Genomic DNA, 18,022 nt, shown 5'->3' with positions numbered 1-18,022 from the left:
TTTATTTCATCCCTTAATTTTGAATCTGATTCTTCTTTTGTGGCACTTAGAAAAGAGCCGTTAGCCATTAAGATGAATTTATATTTGTCTAGAGAATTATTTGCAAGGCATATAACATATGTAACATAAACAGTTTTTGTTAACACTTGTTTAAGTAGAATGCTACCCTAACTTCAGGAATTATACTAACAGTTTCACCCTCTAGATTTAGTTCATTTGCTGATTGTCTTCTGTTTCATTTTTCTACTTTGAAATTTTACCTCTGTAAGAGATTTTTCCAAAGACTAAAATAAACTTTGAAAATGTAAAATGTCTCTGCTCCATTCTTTAATTACTTTTGTAAGTCTAAGACATCTGTTCTAATAATACATTATGGCCCTAAAATATCAATAGTTTAAAGGTCATTGGCTTGACTGTGATCTAGATTTCATGCTGCGTGCTTACTCAGATTCACCTGTGCCTAGTGAATGTGCACAATCATATTTTTTTATGGTACTGAAAAAGATCAAAAAGTGTAGGAGTAGCCAAAAATGAAAATTAAAAATTGCAAAATATATACAGGTACAGTTGTGACATGACTAAATAGTTTACAGTGCTATGATAGTTTCCTTTATCTTGTTTATGATACTTGTTCAGTGCAGTGTAAGAACTGATTTAATTTCTTTGTAGTTACTGAATAATGTATCCCATATTACTTTGCATTTGAATTAGAAATCTCATTAATTATCAGAGCACACAAGTTATTTTTAGTTTCTTTAGCATGTGGCTCTGGGTTGCTTATGACTTTGTGTATATATGCACGTGTGCACCATGGAGTTTACCAGTTTAAGATGCTAACATTGAAACCCTTCAAATATTTAACGGAGCACTTCTGTAATTTAATTATTTTTGGTTTGAGACCCTCAAGCATCATAATGTCAGAAACCCAGGTAAACTTTCAAACCATAGTTCTTGTCTCATCTTGTCTCATCTTGAAATGTCGTCACCAGTCATTTCATATTTGCAAGACCTGAATAATGGGATAGCATTAAGTTTATACTGCAGTCAAATTTTTTTTAATGTCCATTTAATAATTGCTCATCAATAAGATCTGTCAGTCACCTAGTTTAGAATATATATTTTTGTAATGTATTTTGAAAGTTCAAAAGGATGAAACAGCACTCAGTCATCAGAAGTTTGTGTGTATATTTGTATGTATTTCTATGATCTACCTTTATACATATTTATTAATAAATACATGTGTATATTTTTGTGTATAGAGTATATATGTGCTTCATCAATCAGAATTCTTGGCAAAAAGTTGTCAGATTTTTTTAGGTGTGACCTAAAAAGACTTTTTGAAAGATGTTCTGTCATATTGCATGGTTTAGCAAGGCTCATGCAAGTCTCTTTTAAAAAATATTTTAATAACTTATTTGTCCTTCTAGTGTTCTGGAATTTCTTTGCCTTTTCATGATTTACAAAAACACAGAGCTCACAACAGTTCCTCCTCAGTTAAAAATACTTATCTGAAGTAGATATGGATAGTATCTTTTCAGTTACTGGTGAGAAAAACATGATACTAAATGGAGATATTTATCAAATATTTATGTGGTTTTTGTCTTAATACTTTTAACATCTCCAGGTACTAATTACCAGACCAACTAGGATACGTTTTGGTTTTCAATAGTTTAAAAATCAGCTGATGATTTTTTACACAAGTATACAAATCAGTAGTGAGAGTGCTGCCAATAACTGTAACCGGCCAGATTAATAACCCTAAAAAATAAAGCCAAAATCACAATAATATCTTTATATTCATAGCAAATGGCAAATCCTTTGGGAGTTTATTATGTATATATATGCAGTTCTTGGAGAACTGAGGCCTTGATCCTTGTGGATGGTTGGGAAAAACTGATGGTACATGAATTGGGTCTGACCAACTTGCCTGAGGTCTGAAGGCAGGTGGTGGTGTGTGGTTTTATATTGAACAGTTTCAGAATTAAAATGTTTATTTTGGTTTTTTTATTGGAAAAACATTCAACAGATTTAAGAAAAAAAATGCTTCTAGGTGATTGTGGTGGGTTGACCTTGGCTAGCCACCAGATGCCCACCAAGCCACTCTGTCACTCCCCCTCCTCAACTGGGCAGGGGGAGAGAAAATAGACAAAAGGCTCGTGGGTCGCGATAAGGACAGGGAGATCACTCAGCACTTACCGTCATGGGCAAAACAGGCTTGACTTGGGGAAATAAATTTAACTTATTGCCAATTAATAAGAGAGTATCATATCATAGAATCATAGAATACCAGGTTGGAAGGGACCTCAAGGATCATCTGGTCCAACCTTTTGTGGCACAAGCACAGTCTAGACAAGATGGCCCAGCTCCCTCTCCAGTCGAATCTTAAAAGTGTCCAATGTTGGGGAATTCACCACTTCCCTGGGGAGATTATTCCAATGGCTGATTGTTCTCATCGTGAAAAATTTTCCTCGTGTCCAATTGGAATCTCCCCAGGACTAACATGTATGCATTACCCCTTGTCTTTTCCGTGTGACTCCTTGTAAAAAGGGAGTCTCCATCTTCTTTGTAGCCACCCTTTAAATACTGGAACATGGTGATGAGGCCTCCCCTAAGCCGCCTTTTCTCAAGGCTGAACAAACCCAGTTCTCTCAGCCTTTCCTCATATGGCAGGCTTCCCAGCCCTTTGACCATCTTTGTGGCCCTTCTCTGGACCCCCTCCAGCCTGTCCACATCTCTTTTGTATAGTGGGGACCAAAACTGAACACAGTATTCCAGGTGTGGCCTGACAAGCGCTGAGCAGAGTGGGATAATGACTGCTTTATCTCTGCCGGTGATGCCCTTGTTGATGCAACCCAGCATCCTGTTGGCTTTCTTTGCCGCAGCAGCACACTGTTCACTCATATTGAGCTTGTTGTCCACCAGGACCCCCAGGTCCCTTTCCACAGGGCTGTTCCCCAGCTGGGTAGATCCCAGCCTGTGCTGCACTCCTGGATTATGTTTTCCCAGGTGCAAGACCTTACATTTGTCTTTGTTGAACTTCATAAGGTTCTTGTTAGCCCGCTCTTCCAGCCTATCCAGGCCTTCCTGCAGGGTGGCTCTCCCTTCCGGAGTGTCCACTTCCCCACTCAGATTGGTATCATGGGCAAACTTCATCAGGGTACACTTGATCCCATCATCCAGATCACTTATGAAGATGTTAAACAGCGTTGGGCCCAATATCGGTCCCTGGGGGACAGTATATACTGAGGGAACTGACCGATGCCTGGCTGTGGTGATGGAATAAAATGTCATTGTATTTAGTGATTGTGTTGCAAAGGGCATATTTCATGGTGCCACATTCATAGTTTTAGGGGCTACTTCTGTCATTCTCACAATCTGGAACTAGACTTTTCAACTATTTTTAATGGTAATAATTGTTTCATAAGTAATATATAACCTAAGGTCACAAGACAATGGAAATGGTGTAAAAAATACTAATTACTTTAAATCTCAAAATGTAATCATTCATTGCATTTTTTTTGCAACGGCTGACTAAATAAATGTGTAGAAACTCAATATAAGGAGAAAGATGGTTAACCCTTTTGCACATTCAGTTTCTGAATTTGTAAGGAATTCAGACACAGCTAGAATGAATACTGCCAGGATACAATAAGGGAGTGATCTAAGCTCCAGCTTAGATTTAGTGCCTGGTGACACTTTGCTCTGGGAGGACTGAGAAACGTCATTGAGAGAACTTCTGTTTGTAAAAGTTTACTCTGTAAATAAACTGCTAAACGTTATATTTAATTGAAATTACGGGCAAGAAGAAGCAATTCTGATTGAAAAGAATAAAAATTACAAAATGCCTGTTTAATAGCTTATTTAAAACCTGCTTTATAAATTTATAATTTTTGTTTTGACTTATTTCAGTGATGTATGTATTGTGGTAATATGGATGTGTATTCTATGACTTGTGGCTGTGATTATTCACAGTGAATTAATTTATGCCATTAATATCTCATTCAGTAACAAGTGCATGGTAAAACCCCAAGAGTTTTGATTTGGAAAAATATCTAGTTTCATTTTTAAGTCATGGAGAAAAGTTAATACCTTCCAGTCTAAAGGAAATGTGACAGCTGAATATGAATATAAATATCTGTAAAAGAAAGTTAAGGATGTAAAAAATGTCAAATGGTTTCTTATTAAATGCCATAAACATTTTTGCTCTCAAGAATAATTAATGATACCTTCTTTAAGCAGTTTGCAAACAGTTACTGCTTGCTTGTATGCTAGAAGAACTTAAACTGGTTCAGGAAAACAACAGATGATGGTAGTATCCATATCTCCTAAAGGGCAAAATTAAAGCTTTGAAGGGTTTTCATGTTTCTTTTTGTGTAAAATATAGTATACACAATTGCATACTTTTGTGTAAAATATGGATGTATGTATAAAGCCATAAATTATTTATTTAATTTACTAAATAGAATAAAAGAGTGACAGCTTCATTTATGACAGATGCATTTCTAGAAAGAATATTTGTATGAAAGAGTGTACTGGTTTTGGCTACAAGCTAATATGAAAAAAAAATTACCTTTATCTCAGCCAAAACCAGTACAAAAAAAGTTACATGAGTTTTTCTCCAAAATGAAATTTTCCTGAATGACCTCATAAAGGACAATAAAACAGTCTTCAGAAATAGAATGTAAGATACATACATGGATTACATTAATATTTTTTACAGTTTCTTGCTGATAAATTTGAAATGCAAATCCAATTTGAAATATCAAACCAAAGGTTTACTTTAAATTAATGAAACCCACAAAATTCTTACTAAATGCCTAGTAAAAATAACATTGATGTGGTTTATGCTGAATGAATGCATCCCTTCTGTGCCCATAGAAATTGATTTTCTATAAGTTCTCAGACAATCTTCATGTAATAAAATTTATGAAAAACAGACCCCTCATTTGCTTACTTATACTTACATCTTTCTTTTCCAGATGACACGAGAGCAGTATATATTAGCAACACAACAGAACAGTCTTCCAAGGACTGAACATCCTCAGTTTTACCCAGTAGGGATTTATGGATGGCGAAAGAGGTGCTTATACTTCTTTGTCCTTCTGCTGTTGGTTACCATGATTGTTAACTTAGCGATGACAATATGGATTTTGAAGGTTATGAATTTCACAGTGGTAAGTATCACAGTAACTTTATGTACCCTGTTTCTTGAAGTAATAACTTGCAGTTTTAGTTCTCTTTCCTTTACCATATTATATACAAATCTTGTAATTTTGGATTTAAAATCATTTATCCTTCTTTGAGTGTTACTTCAGATATTTATACCTTTTGTGTATATCCTGCAGTGAGTGGACCTGTGCCCTATCTATTCAGATATTTTTGGTTAATCATATCTGCTGAAAATATATCTGGATCTTAGATGTTTTTGTTTGCCCAACCAAAAGCATCATGGTGACTGCCCCAAGCATCTCATGGTTGCTTGTCACCACTGATAGCAATCAGTAGGAGTTTACTATGTCTGTTCTATACGATATCTCTCTTAGGAGGAAACTGGGTTAGTTAGGTCAACTTAGGGTGGCTTTTTTAGTTTATGTTGTTCTTAGTATTTTTTTAGAGTATACTGACCATTTGGACTGTTTCACCTAGAACTTAGAGTAGTTGTTTTGATGTTGATAAGAGGGGGTAGGTAGGTATAAAAGCCACAGGCTTTTATGAGTCAGCCTCCATCTGGAATCTTAGTAGCAGCAAAATGTTACTGAGTCTGTATTTCAGAGGTACACCTGAAAGAACATCTGCGTTCAGTGGAAACTCTGTTATCTGCCCAGCTGTTCCCAAAGCTTTGTTTGGATAAAGGTGGTAGAAGTGCGCTCTAGTTGGCAGTGGAGTAGTGTCTTTTTGTATATCAAAAGAAAAGATAGAACACTCCACAGTTTAAAATAGCAGTGCTTCTGCTAGGATCAGTGTAGTCTCTCTCTCTGGATTTTGACCTTCATAAGCTATATTTTGATGTAGCTAGTAATACATTTCTAATTCCTAGGGTCATAGCACATTTCTATTCTCCATTAGTTTATTGGAAATAAAAAACAGCCAACAAAAACAGCATTAAACATATGTCTAAAATTGTTCTATATCTGCTAATGCTGTGTTATCATTGCCTGGTGAGACGTATTGTGCAAATACATTCTACTTCTGAGTTGCTACTAGTGGATGAATATGTTGGATTCATATTTTGACAACTGTGTGATTTTAATATTCATGTAATGAAGAGTTTGTTAGAAGTTGGGGGGGTCTGCTTGGTTTTTGGGGAGTTTTTTTCATTTGTTTTTGTATTTTTTTTTTAGCATAATGTGCTTGCAAAACAGGACATCCACATATGCTTTTGCTATTTGTATTAGAAACATATTTAGGCATACTTGTTGACTTCAGTAAAATGGTCTGCTAATATTCCAGAGGAGAACTAGCCATGGAAATTTAAATAGCTTAAGAAGATATTTTAAAAAGCACAGGATTTTTCTCTGTGTGGAAGATTGCATTCCAATAAAATATTTGAAACTACTGCTTCCATATCTTGGCAATGTTTGACCTTCCACACTACAAGCTACTATAGCACTATCCAGTTTAAAACTCTTACAGTTTGAACATACAATCTTCTTAAAACTAAACCAAAAAAGATATTTTGAAACATTTTTCTTTCCCGCGTGTCAAAGCTTTGTTAGAAAGTTAAAGGTTTATGGTGAATCACTAAATCAGTGCAGGAATCTAGTGCAGGAAACAACCGGATGGTTTCAGCAGTTCTGTTTACTAGTTAGTGGATTGAAGGCATTGCTTCAGTACCTTGAGAGATGTATGTATCTGAAATAATTATGCAAACACTGGCTTAATAATTTCACAAAAATAGTGTTTGAAATATTATGCACTTGATTGAAATAAACTCGTTATTTCATTATTACAATTCAGAAATCACAAGGCTTCTGTGCATCTTTAATAATCCTGAATTTGTTATAAATACAGATAAATGGTATGCCACTGACTAGTGTGAGTTAATCTTTAACTGTCCTGTTACAGAATTAAAATTAATTTTGTATATTCATATTTACCATAGTCATATATACCAGTAAGCGATTTGGAAAACAGAAGTGGAACATATCACTCCTCTTTCATATTAAACCCCCCCCAAAATATTGCATATTCTTGGGAACACTGTTCATTTTTGTATATCATATACCCCTTAACTACCTTGGAAATGAAAATTCCTTCTTAACAGTTTGTAATGAACAATCTGCAAAAATTACTGTTTCCAAAGGATTTTGTACTTAAAAAGAATAACAGAAGCATTTTATTTAATGATCATAGCATCACAGATCATTCTTACTCAAATTTATATGTACTATATCCCTGTTGACATAAAATTATTAATCATTATTCTTCTAATGGCAAAATATTTCATGCTTTTGTTTAATGAAAAGTACTGCTTCAGGACTGATTTGTTTTTGTCTTCCAACTTTTATATAAATTTATGGCATGATCTGTGGTTAAACTGTTGCAGAAAACAGAATCCATAAAACTGTGGTTTATGACCAGAAATTTTGTATCTTAAAGTGCACACATTTGTTTTACGAAGAGACTTAAAAAATTTAGTAATTAAATGACGTGACAATAGGTTATTTAATATTATGAAGCTACATGTAATAGCTGTAGGCATATCATATAACTTAAAGCTGAAAGAATGAAAAAAGTCTGTCAGTATTTGCTTCTGCTTTCATAAGCACCATTACTTTGGATCATGTTTGAATCCATTCTGTTAGTTGTACGCTGAAGAATACCAGTTTTCTTCTGCAGATTCATGGAATGGTAGTCTTCTACTTGGACTAGTTAGTATTCACATTAGAATCTCTGTATGGGTTCAAAAATTGATTGCTGGAAGATTGTCATATAAAAAGTTCAGTAAAATCTTCAGGCTTATGTCCACACATGCACATTTAAGCACCAGTGGGAAATTTGTATCAAGTCTGAAGGAGTCACATTCTTAGCGACAGACATCTGAGAGTAAAATAATTTAGTTTATGAACCTAAACTTCATGTATCTAAAGAATGCAATAGCTTTGAAATATACATATATTTCTTCATGTGGATGTATAGATGTATAGATAGATATAAACTAAGAAATTTTATTTGTATATCTAGGCAGTGAGAGGAAATCAGAAGTGCAGCTAAAAACCTTTTGAAAAGGAAAATACTTTTGCTAAACTGGTTTAAAGAATATTTGCAGAAAAGAGGAATCTAGCCATGATAAAATAATTGTTGAAATTTAACTGCTTTGACGTTTTGACATTATTTTAAATTATTCGCTGTTTTAGCATAGGCCAATGTTGAGCTTTTTATAAAAACAATAGTAATTGCACCACTTCAAGGGGTGGTGAAGAGCCAAGGCATGGGTTTGTCATTGCTGGCTGACAATTGCAACAATGCTATTTGTATTAGCTGTTGATTTTCTATTTTCAACCATACAGCTGCAGCCACTGGCCAACTGGCACAATAAAAGCCTTTCTGAGTTCAGTTTATAGATTCTCCAGTTGGAAAAGTTTTCTGAATATACTGACCTTGCATGTAAAGGTCGCATTCTGAATCTGAGCTAGTTATCCCATGCTCTTTTTATACACAGAGAGGAGAAATAGGGTCTCTTGTAAGGCCATTCATCTCAAAGTAAGACAGGCAACTGAAGTGAATTGTCCTTAAGGACGGATGTTGAATAGCTCATCAAAGAAGTAATTAAAAAGGAAATACGGTTTATTTGCAGTTGTGTAGAAACATAGTACAGGCAAGTTGTGCAAGTCTCTTTTTATCAGATTAAGTGGTATAGCTGGGAAAGGCAGAGAAACTTTTGGGTATACAGTCTCTTCCAGTGTACAATGTGAGAAAGAAACTTGAAAGGTAAATACAAGTTACAAATAGTTGCCCTGGTATAATATGTACCGTACAAGCAAAAATGAAGGAAATTAGTATCTGTGTAGCAGAAGGAATATTAGATGGAGGAATCAGAGATTTAGTAATGATTTTTTGAAAGATACTCCCCCACCGGTAGCTTAGTGTTACTGTCCTTTAACGTCTAGTTGAGATCTGTTACCTCACTGTTTGATCATCTGTTTAGAAAGATACATGTGAAAGCATGTAAGAACTTCAGGACAAAGAAGTCCCCAAACATTTCCACTGATAGATGCATGTAGCTGTAACACACCATACTAGCCTCGGTTTATGTGGACAGTAATCATTCAGGAGTAGGCTATATTAGAGGAAGATCTGACCAAAATGGTCTGCCAATGGCTTAGCCCTGAAATAATCCCCTGGCTAAACTCATCATTGGAATAAAACTCTTTGTTTTCTTACGTGCATCAGGTGGATCTACTCTATCCAGAGTGGTAAGGATAAAATAATTTGACAGCCTCTACAATATATTGTCCCCTAATGGAACCACCAAAATCTCTGAATCACATGCTTGAACTTCAGACTCTGTTGTGTTAAATCTATTGTGTTAAATGCTTTCCTGAAAAGTAAACAACTGCTGTCTTCAAGAATGAACTCAACTTTCCTCATGTCTCTTAAGCCTGATCTTCAAGGAGACATGCAAAACATCTTGGAAAAATCAAGCTGGGAACTAAAATCTGTAGCTTTTGTCAATATCAAAATAATACTTAGGAGACTTGAGTTTTATGGAATATTTATAATTTTCTTTCCTTGTACTAACCTTGCCATGGTCCACAGGCTCCCCCATGGAAACATCTGTCTTTCACTTAACCTCAGGGTGTAATTGCCTCTCTCTTAGTCTAGGTTATATGTGTCTAATGAAGCTCAAAGCTGTTAGTTACTTTTTTGTGTCTGTACAATTAGTATACTAGGTGTTTCAAGAAGGATGGGACACTCAAGTCATAACTTGGTGACATAACCACAGGGTAAAATATGGATATGTTGTGTATTTATAACATCCTGGTTATTTCACTTATGTAATATATATGAATTTTAAAGGATAGCGAGGAAAGAAATATTTTTTACTGTGCTTGCATTCTTGTTGTCATGTATATGTATGGTCCATAGCATAGGTAATTAGCTTACTTTTTCTTTAAAGATTTAATCACTTGAACATTATTCTCTGATATAATTTTTATCTTAATTAAAAAACTAATTGTATCATCTTTAAGTTATTCTCAATAGAACTATAATTTTATATAATTTATTCTTCATATAGCTGTTAACGAATAAAGTATATCAACAGTCTGTCAATCTGATGACTTACTCTGTAAAAGAGATTTACCTTACATTTTTGTCACTAAACAAATACCAGTGTAGAAATAAGCAACTGAAAGTTTTCTACGGGTATTTCAAATTACAGATTTAAAAAAGAAATTCAAAGTATTCCTCTTACTGCTGTGAAGTGACATGAGGCAATCAGCATAGAAACCTAAGTCCCCCTCTTGGTGGGGGATGCGTTTAATATCAGTGCATTCATACATTTTCTAATATGTACACAATTGGCATTGACATTGGCCTTTACTTGATATTACATTATTCCATTGCTTATTACATTACGTTGAAGTTTGGAGTTTACTAAAGCTGAAAAAATTGTAGTGGTAGGAAAAATGCAAATGTGAACCCCTTTAGTTCTTAGGATCTCTTTTGGGTTGGCCTGTGACTCAGCCACATATCCTAGGAAGTATCAGTGCCAAATTGTTTTACTGGTTTTGGTTGTACATCTGGTTTTGTGTGTCTCTATAATCTGCTTTCCCCTGAGGAACTGATGTATGAAAAGACTTATTTTGTTACCCCTCCAAGAGTGCAGTCACCCAATTCAGATATTTTCTCTTGCTGTAGTTACTTGCAGTGTTGTAGTCGGTTTTGACTGCTGTCATGGCACAATGTTTTCTGTATTGATACATGTTAAACTCCTCTTGCCTGTAGTACCATGGGAATTAATTTTAAGATCAGGAATGAGACAACTTATCATCTGGGTTGAGACAGTTATTTCTCAAGGGAACTTGAACTTCAATTTAGCTTCAAACATAAGCAGAGCATAAACAGCAGTTTGAATTTCCTGGCCAGGATTCACGTGCTTCATGCTCACAACTGAACATACTCTGGCTGCTGGCTGCCTAGCTCCAACTTCACGTTGTTTGGACAGCAGGTAGTTTGCAAGATGGTTGAATGTCTGCTAGAAGATACACAGGCCAACTAAGCATGATTTCTTTTTATGTGACAGCATATATAATAATGCACGTATATGCAACCATTAACTCCTCTCTGCATCTTTATAGACTGTCCCTATATTCCTTTGGGAGTTTGACTTTTAGAGTTAGAATCTTTTGGATCTACAAAAATAAAAATCTGAATGATAATATTTTATTAACATTACTTATAGAGACCAGTAAACACAAATATATTTGGTTGCTGTGGAAGAATGATGAAATCTTTCAAATTTTTAACTTTCCATGTTGTTGGGACATGCACACACACACTCTTCTGTTCTTAATATCCAATATGGAAAAAATACTTATAATTTCTTTCAAAGTACAATTTGTCCATTAAAGCTATAATTTGATACTTAAGGTTTTAGTGGTACAGAACTAAAGCAGCTGTGTTCAATGCTTTTATCTAGATTTACAGCAAACTGTCTTGGCATACTGTAGAATAAGAAAATAATTTATTTGTGAAACTATACTGTAATACTCATTATCCATTTCTCAACAAGCATGACAGTGATATGAGCTGTCAGGCTTCTAAGATTCTTTGACCACCCAGATCTCTTTATCTGATATTCAAAACAGTATTTGTTCTGTTATCAGTTCAGTTGGTTCTGCTGATCTATGCGATGAAGATAGTATTTGCCCATGGCAGTTAACACAATTTCAAGTAGAACTAAGAAAAAGCTCTTTTCCATTTCTTAGCTAATTTTTGTTGAGACATGTCCAATTTGTAGCAGATTGGCATTTGAAATTAATGAAGTTGTGTAAAAGCTGTACTTATCTCTACTAAAAAATAATTTGGTTGTTTGGCAAACAGACAACTTCTTTCATTTTACAAAGGCAGCAGTTTGTTATTAGGTTTTGAATAAATATTATTATGGTTTAATAGTAGCAGTTGCTGGATATTTAATAAATATGTTCTGTCAAATTTGCAGATTTCATTTATTTCAGTGGCAATCATTTATTGTCAATAATTTATTTTAAACTGTAAATGATCTCATTTTCAGAACTTGTTATCTCTTAACTAGATAGAAAACTATTTCTCTACATCCCTCAATATTTTAGTTTTCAAGAACCTGATGTCCCATTTTGGGATGAATGCAAGAAAGCTTTTGTTTCCTTTTTGTTTGTTTTTTGTAGTGAGAAAGATCCAGTCCAAAGCAGGCAATATCATTAATTATTAATGATTAAGAGACTTAGTCAAGATATCGGAGACCAAGGTTCAAATTCATGCAGTCTCCAATATAGATCATGTCCCAGGTAAGTGTCCTACTCATAGGCTATTAGTCCTTCTGATTTTTGATGTTCCTTTTTAATAGATACGTGACCTCTGTCTTACTATCTTTTAGTCTCAAACATTAGATATCATGCTTATAACAAACTTTATTGAAAATTCCTATGAAATAGCTGTGTATTCCTCAAGAATATTTTCTGCTCAGATTTATAATTCCTTTGAAAAAATGTTTAGAAAGTTGTCAGCCAGCTAAAATGAGTATTAGAAAACCATACACAGGTGTACATGTGTGCATGCGTACATGCGCACACACACACACACACAGAGTCTTAATTATATAATTGGCTATGTTCTCATCTCCTTTTTATGTTGCATTGGAAAACAGAAACTTAAGCTTCTTGAATGAACCTGTCAGCTCCATGCACGATTCAAACACTTGCTCATAGCATGTCAGCAAAAGAATCTTGCTACTAGTTAATTTTACTTGTACTATTTTATCCCACTTGTTAACATTCGTGTAAAAGCACAACTTTATGGAGCAGGAGGGTATTTTGTAAAACTTGTGTCGTCTTTCATTTGGAGTGCAGTGGGTAGGAGTGAACTGATTTATTCTTACTCTCTTTTGAGCGCATCACATAGTTGCTGTCCCGAGTACAATGAAGAACTCATTTTAAGTATTTCTAATACCATTCTTTGAAATCACTTTTTATCTCATTCTGTGTATGTAACCTCCTGTATTGTGTACCTCCTTTCTTAGCACGTATTGGGGGGGGGGGGGGGGAATCAATCTGTCCATGCAAGTATGGTGTAGGTTTACTTGACTGTATAGTAATTAATGTGCACAATCCTAATTAATTTCTGTAAATCTCTCTTATCTCCTCTTTTTTTTTTTCCCCAATGAAAGGGAAAAAGTTAAAATCTGTCATGTCACAGTGGAAGGGCAACTAATCTGAAATCAAGTTTGCAATCTCCTATTTGTTACATATACACAAGGCAACAGTTTGCATGAACAGTCAAGCCACTGTTACACATATTTAGTTAGCTATTTTATGGTACTAGGCATCTCATGCAAAGGCATCTTCCTGTAAAAAGTAGGAAGGTATTGTTTAAAACAGTGCTATTTAATAGCACTTTTTAGCAAATATGAATTGCCTTGATTTGATGTGCAGGTTACGTTATTGAATCTGGGTGGCTGAATGCAGATTTTAAATATTTCATTTTGTTCCTGAGATATATATCTGTACATTTTGGTGTTTATTGTTACAAATTATCTCTGATGAAGAAAAAATGGAATAAAATTCATTTCTGACTTTTATATTTGGTTGGTCATGCAGATTTAATGACAGAATACTAGTAAAGTTCCCAACAGAAAAAGGGAATAAATACTTTGCACCCTACTTAACCTTGTAAAAATATGACTTAATTCACTGTAGAAAAAAATATCTATTTATATGATAGTTTAAAGCAATTTCAACCTGACCTTGCAGTGGTTTTGGAAATTGTACTGTAGTATCCAGAACTTGAATGCTTAGGGAAAACTGCCTATAAACAATGTTTACTTTATAGACATGCATTGAGAACATAAAGAGATATTTGCCTATACAAGGTCACTACTTGCTCATTTGTCTCATTGCTTCAGCTTTGTTTCATGAAGTGTCAGGACTGATCTACAATCAGCTTAAGGGACACAGATCCATAACTTGTACCTTTATCCCATGCCAGCAGTCCAGCATGCCACAGGTATCTTGCCCCATGTTTCAAAAGAATTGTGGATGGCTACATCTTCTTCCACCATTCACTGCAGTGCTTCTGATGTGCATTTAACTATGACTCATGCAACCTCCTGTAAGAGTTTTAACATTCAAAAAGAAGGCTTTGTGGCTATAGAACATATAGAAGAGGGCAACAACAATTTCAATTCATGTGATAGGTTAGATGACGATGAATATATATATTTATTTTCAGTTAGTGGATGTTTACCTTCTATTAAATAATAATAATAATGTGTTTTAGCTGAGTGAACAATGTTTACTAGACAGCTTATTCTTAATCATTCACTGTGTAAATAGGCTGGAACAAGTATCTCAGAATTTTTTTTCAAATATTTGCTTTCATGAAAATTTAATTAACTGAATTTCCATTATTGCCTTTTAGCTGTGGTCCCTTTCCATGTGTATGCTAGCATGACATTAGTGTTTGTGGAAAGTGAGATTTTCAAAAGAATGTTATACAAAGATAATTTTGAATTCTTAAAGGTTTATCCAATAAGCCAGTTCTGACACTTAGATTTGTCCAATTGCATAGCTTGAATAGCAGATGTTTGAAGACAGTTGTTGACGGGCAATCATTTTTAATGGGGGGGGGGGGAAGAGAGAAAACTTAATTTTGTATATTAGGGGTCAAGAAAATAATCAACAGAAAGTCATTACATGGAAAGAAAAGAAGGCTAATGCATCAGCATGTTTGTTTCAAATAGGGCAACTAAAGCAGACCAAGTTAATTTTATAGTTCAGGCCAAGCAGTAAGGTTTTGTAATGTTATTTAGCAGTAATTAGAAAGATATCAAAACACTTGAACAAACTGTAGTTACTTAAAGGCACCAACAATCTGTATGAATAATGAAATGTGTCATGGTTTCCTCTTTCCCTTCTATTTTTGGGAGGATTTATGTGAGTATAGAGTACAATAAAGAATTACAGTCTGTGCTTGGAATCCTGCTTTTATTTGTAATAATCTTCCATCTCAAAATCAATACAAGTCTGTGTACAGGAGCAGAATGTACTCGTGTCAATCTAGCCTAAAGTAGACCTAGTACATCTGGAAATTATAATAAAAAAAGTAATAGGAAGATAAGCTAGAATATGTAGTGAGACGTATCTTACGTGGCAGAGTATTTCCTCTTCTTTCTGATAAGTCAGATGCATGGTTGGAATCCCAGGCAGGATTAAATTTCAGAAATGAAATGTTCTAAGCAGGAATAATACAGCAGCAAGAACTTTTTTTTAATCAGAAATGTGATTAAGATATTTGTGTGGCCTGCAGTAGATGAGGAGAAAAAATTTTAAGACCTTTACCCAAAAGATGCAACACTGATGGGATATCTTGTTTATGTCTGCCAGTCATCTTTCTATACTGCTAGATACAATGAAGGAATAAAAATCAAGAAATCCAATAAAAATAGAATATAAATGATATTGCCAGAGGCAACATAGAAATAGTGGAACCACCACAAAATAGAAGTCAATGTTATTACACAATCCTAAAGCTCTTGATTGTAATATAAATTTGGCTGCCTTTTCTGGAAAAGCCTGGTCCAACGGAGCTTGTCTAATGATTCGTTATTGCAGGCAACATGGTGCATATCCTTTCTGTCACATCAGTGTCCATCATGCCAATAATGTATTCAGTCGAGCATCAAACCTCAGATACTCAATACAAATTTCTTTACTGTGCCATTCGGTTAGGTAAAACAACTTGTGCAGGGCCTCCTGTAAGATCTTGAGAGTTTTGAGTTTATTTATTGCATCTTACAAAAAAGAAAAAAAAAAATCAGATACATATTTTAACATCTCTAAAAATGAAATGTGTGACTTTATGGTGCACCAAATTGTTTTTAATTATAGATCTTCCTTTCCTCTGACCCCATTGAAATCTGTCTACACAGTAGAACAAAACCAAGAAATAGTTTCCAAAGCAAAAATTTCTAGTTACTGTGTTTACTTTTGATATTATCTTCAAAGCTCAGGTTTATAAAAGCAAGGACATGCAAGAGGGTAACATTTCTGTCTACTTCAACAACGACTAATTGAAATAAATATAATAAAAATACGGTACGAATTAATATATATGAATTTTGATTGACTAATTCAACTTTTAATCAGTCATTTTATTTTTGTATACTGTGATGGCACAAGTCAAAAAATGAGAAAAGGAGTTCTTTCCATAGAATGAAATACTATCCTGCTCTCCTCTGCTCAGTAGAGATGATATTTTAATACTGAAGGTAGATGAAGGTAGATGTATAGATAGAGAGAAATAAAAAAAATATACTTGGTCATCTTCAAATCATGCTTTTACGACATTTTTTATAGAGATGGAGCCCTTTCTCATTTCCTTCATTGTCTTCAGAAATATACAACTCATTTAAGCTATCTTTCTGGGTCTGGACATGCTACATAGAAGTAGTACAGGAGACAAAAATCTATGTTAGCTCTATTGGATGAACATGCAATCCAAAAGACACTTTTTTTTAAAATAATTTTTGTCACGTTATATGTTAAGGCACATACTCTAACATTTTAATTTATTTACCAAATGATGATAATGACTATTAAATAACTTGTTTGTTTTTACAGTAGTTAATTTAAAAGAAAAATGTATGATGTGAACAGTTAATAATAAAAAGAAATTTGCCTGTGGATTTGTTCTCAGGGCTGGTATAAGCTTATGTATATATACACATCCAAAACTTATTTTTTCTCAGGAGGGATGTAAACTGTTTACATTTTAATTTCCTGATGGTTTCATGTTGGTTTTGACTCTTCCATAATTAAAATGTTGATTATAAAGGGAGAGGCTTGATTTTTATGCTTAGTTCTACATTATCTTGCTCTCAGTTTTAAATTTCATAAGTGATTTGCAAAGTGATTTAAATCACTTTATGACTTAACAACTAGCTTTAGAATTACTGATTATTATAATTATCATTAGTGTAATTTTTAATATGGATCATTAGAATGCTAAAAGAGAAATAAATTTATTAATAAAAGTAAGAGGCATAAAATTTTAAAATTAAAAGATGGTATAGAATTACTTAAGCTAGAATCTAGTGTGAGTTAGCAACCACATCTTTATGGCACTTCTGAAGTTTTAATGGAAAGAACCTGAAAGATAGATAACCCTTGCTTTGCTATTTTCCATTTCAATCACTGGGCTCAGAGATGATATTACTGTTATGTGTTTTGGAAAGATTACTTACGTAAAAATACATTTTAGTGGGTATTGTCATTATTTCAGTTATGAAGACTATATTGCTACTCCATAACATTTAAAATGAACTGTTTCCATTTCTGCCATTTTGTAAAACAGTTCTGCTAAAGTGATTAATGGGGGCTGGAGATGGAAAGAATTAAAGCCTAAAAGAAAAGACTGGGGCAGAGATCAAGCTTGCATCCTGAGTGTTTCTTACTGCATTTGGATATAAAGATAATAATACTGTGGAAACATACAGAGAATAAAAACCCACAGTATCTTTTCCTTTTTCCTGGCTATACTGAAAAATCTTAATAAGAGGAAATAGAATGATTCTGTAGAGTCTCTTAAAAGGAATGCAATTGGATCTTTTTGTAGGTGTAGATCTGTTTTCCTTCTTGAGAAATAAGTTATGATAGCCTCTTCATTTTATTTTTTTTTATTGGGCCCATCAGGGAAGACCCTTGTAGGAAAGATCTGAATGGAAGAACTATCCATGTCCAAGTAATCAAGTAATCTCTGGTCAGGTTTTTTGTTTGGTTTGGTTCTTTTTGTTTGGGGTTTTTTTTTTGCATTAATGATGTAA

The 18,022-nt window shown here is 34.1% G+C and overlaps 1 protein-coding gene across 1 annotated transcript in view; it reads left to right on the top strand.

The window, feature by feature from the left end:
• Window positions 1–18,022, top strand: part of SGCZ (sarcoglycan zeta) — a 523,674-nt gene that overhangs the window by 278,048 nt on the left and 227,604 nt on the right. Inside the window, exon 2 of the mRNA XM_076337603.1 lies at window positions 4,980–5,174. Coding sequence (XP_076193718.1) covers window positions 4,980–5,174 — 195 coding nt within the window. The remainder of the gene's footprint in view (window positions 1–4,979; window positions 5,175–18,022) is intronic.

Source organism: Aptenodytes patagonicus, chromosome 4 (assembly GCF_965638725.1).
Source record: "Aptenodytes patagonicus chromosome 4, bAptPat1.pri.cur, whole genome shotgun sequence".
Lineage (NCBI taxonomy): Eukaryota > Metazoa > Chordata > Aves > Sphenisciformes > Spheniscidae > Aptenodytes > Aptenodytes patagonicus.
Note: the sequence above shows the minus strand (reverse complement) of the source record. Positions and strands in the feature narration are given on the sequence as shown.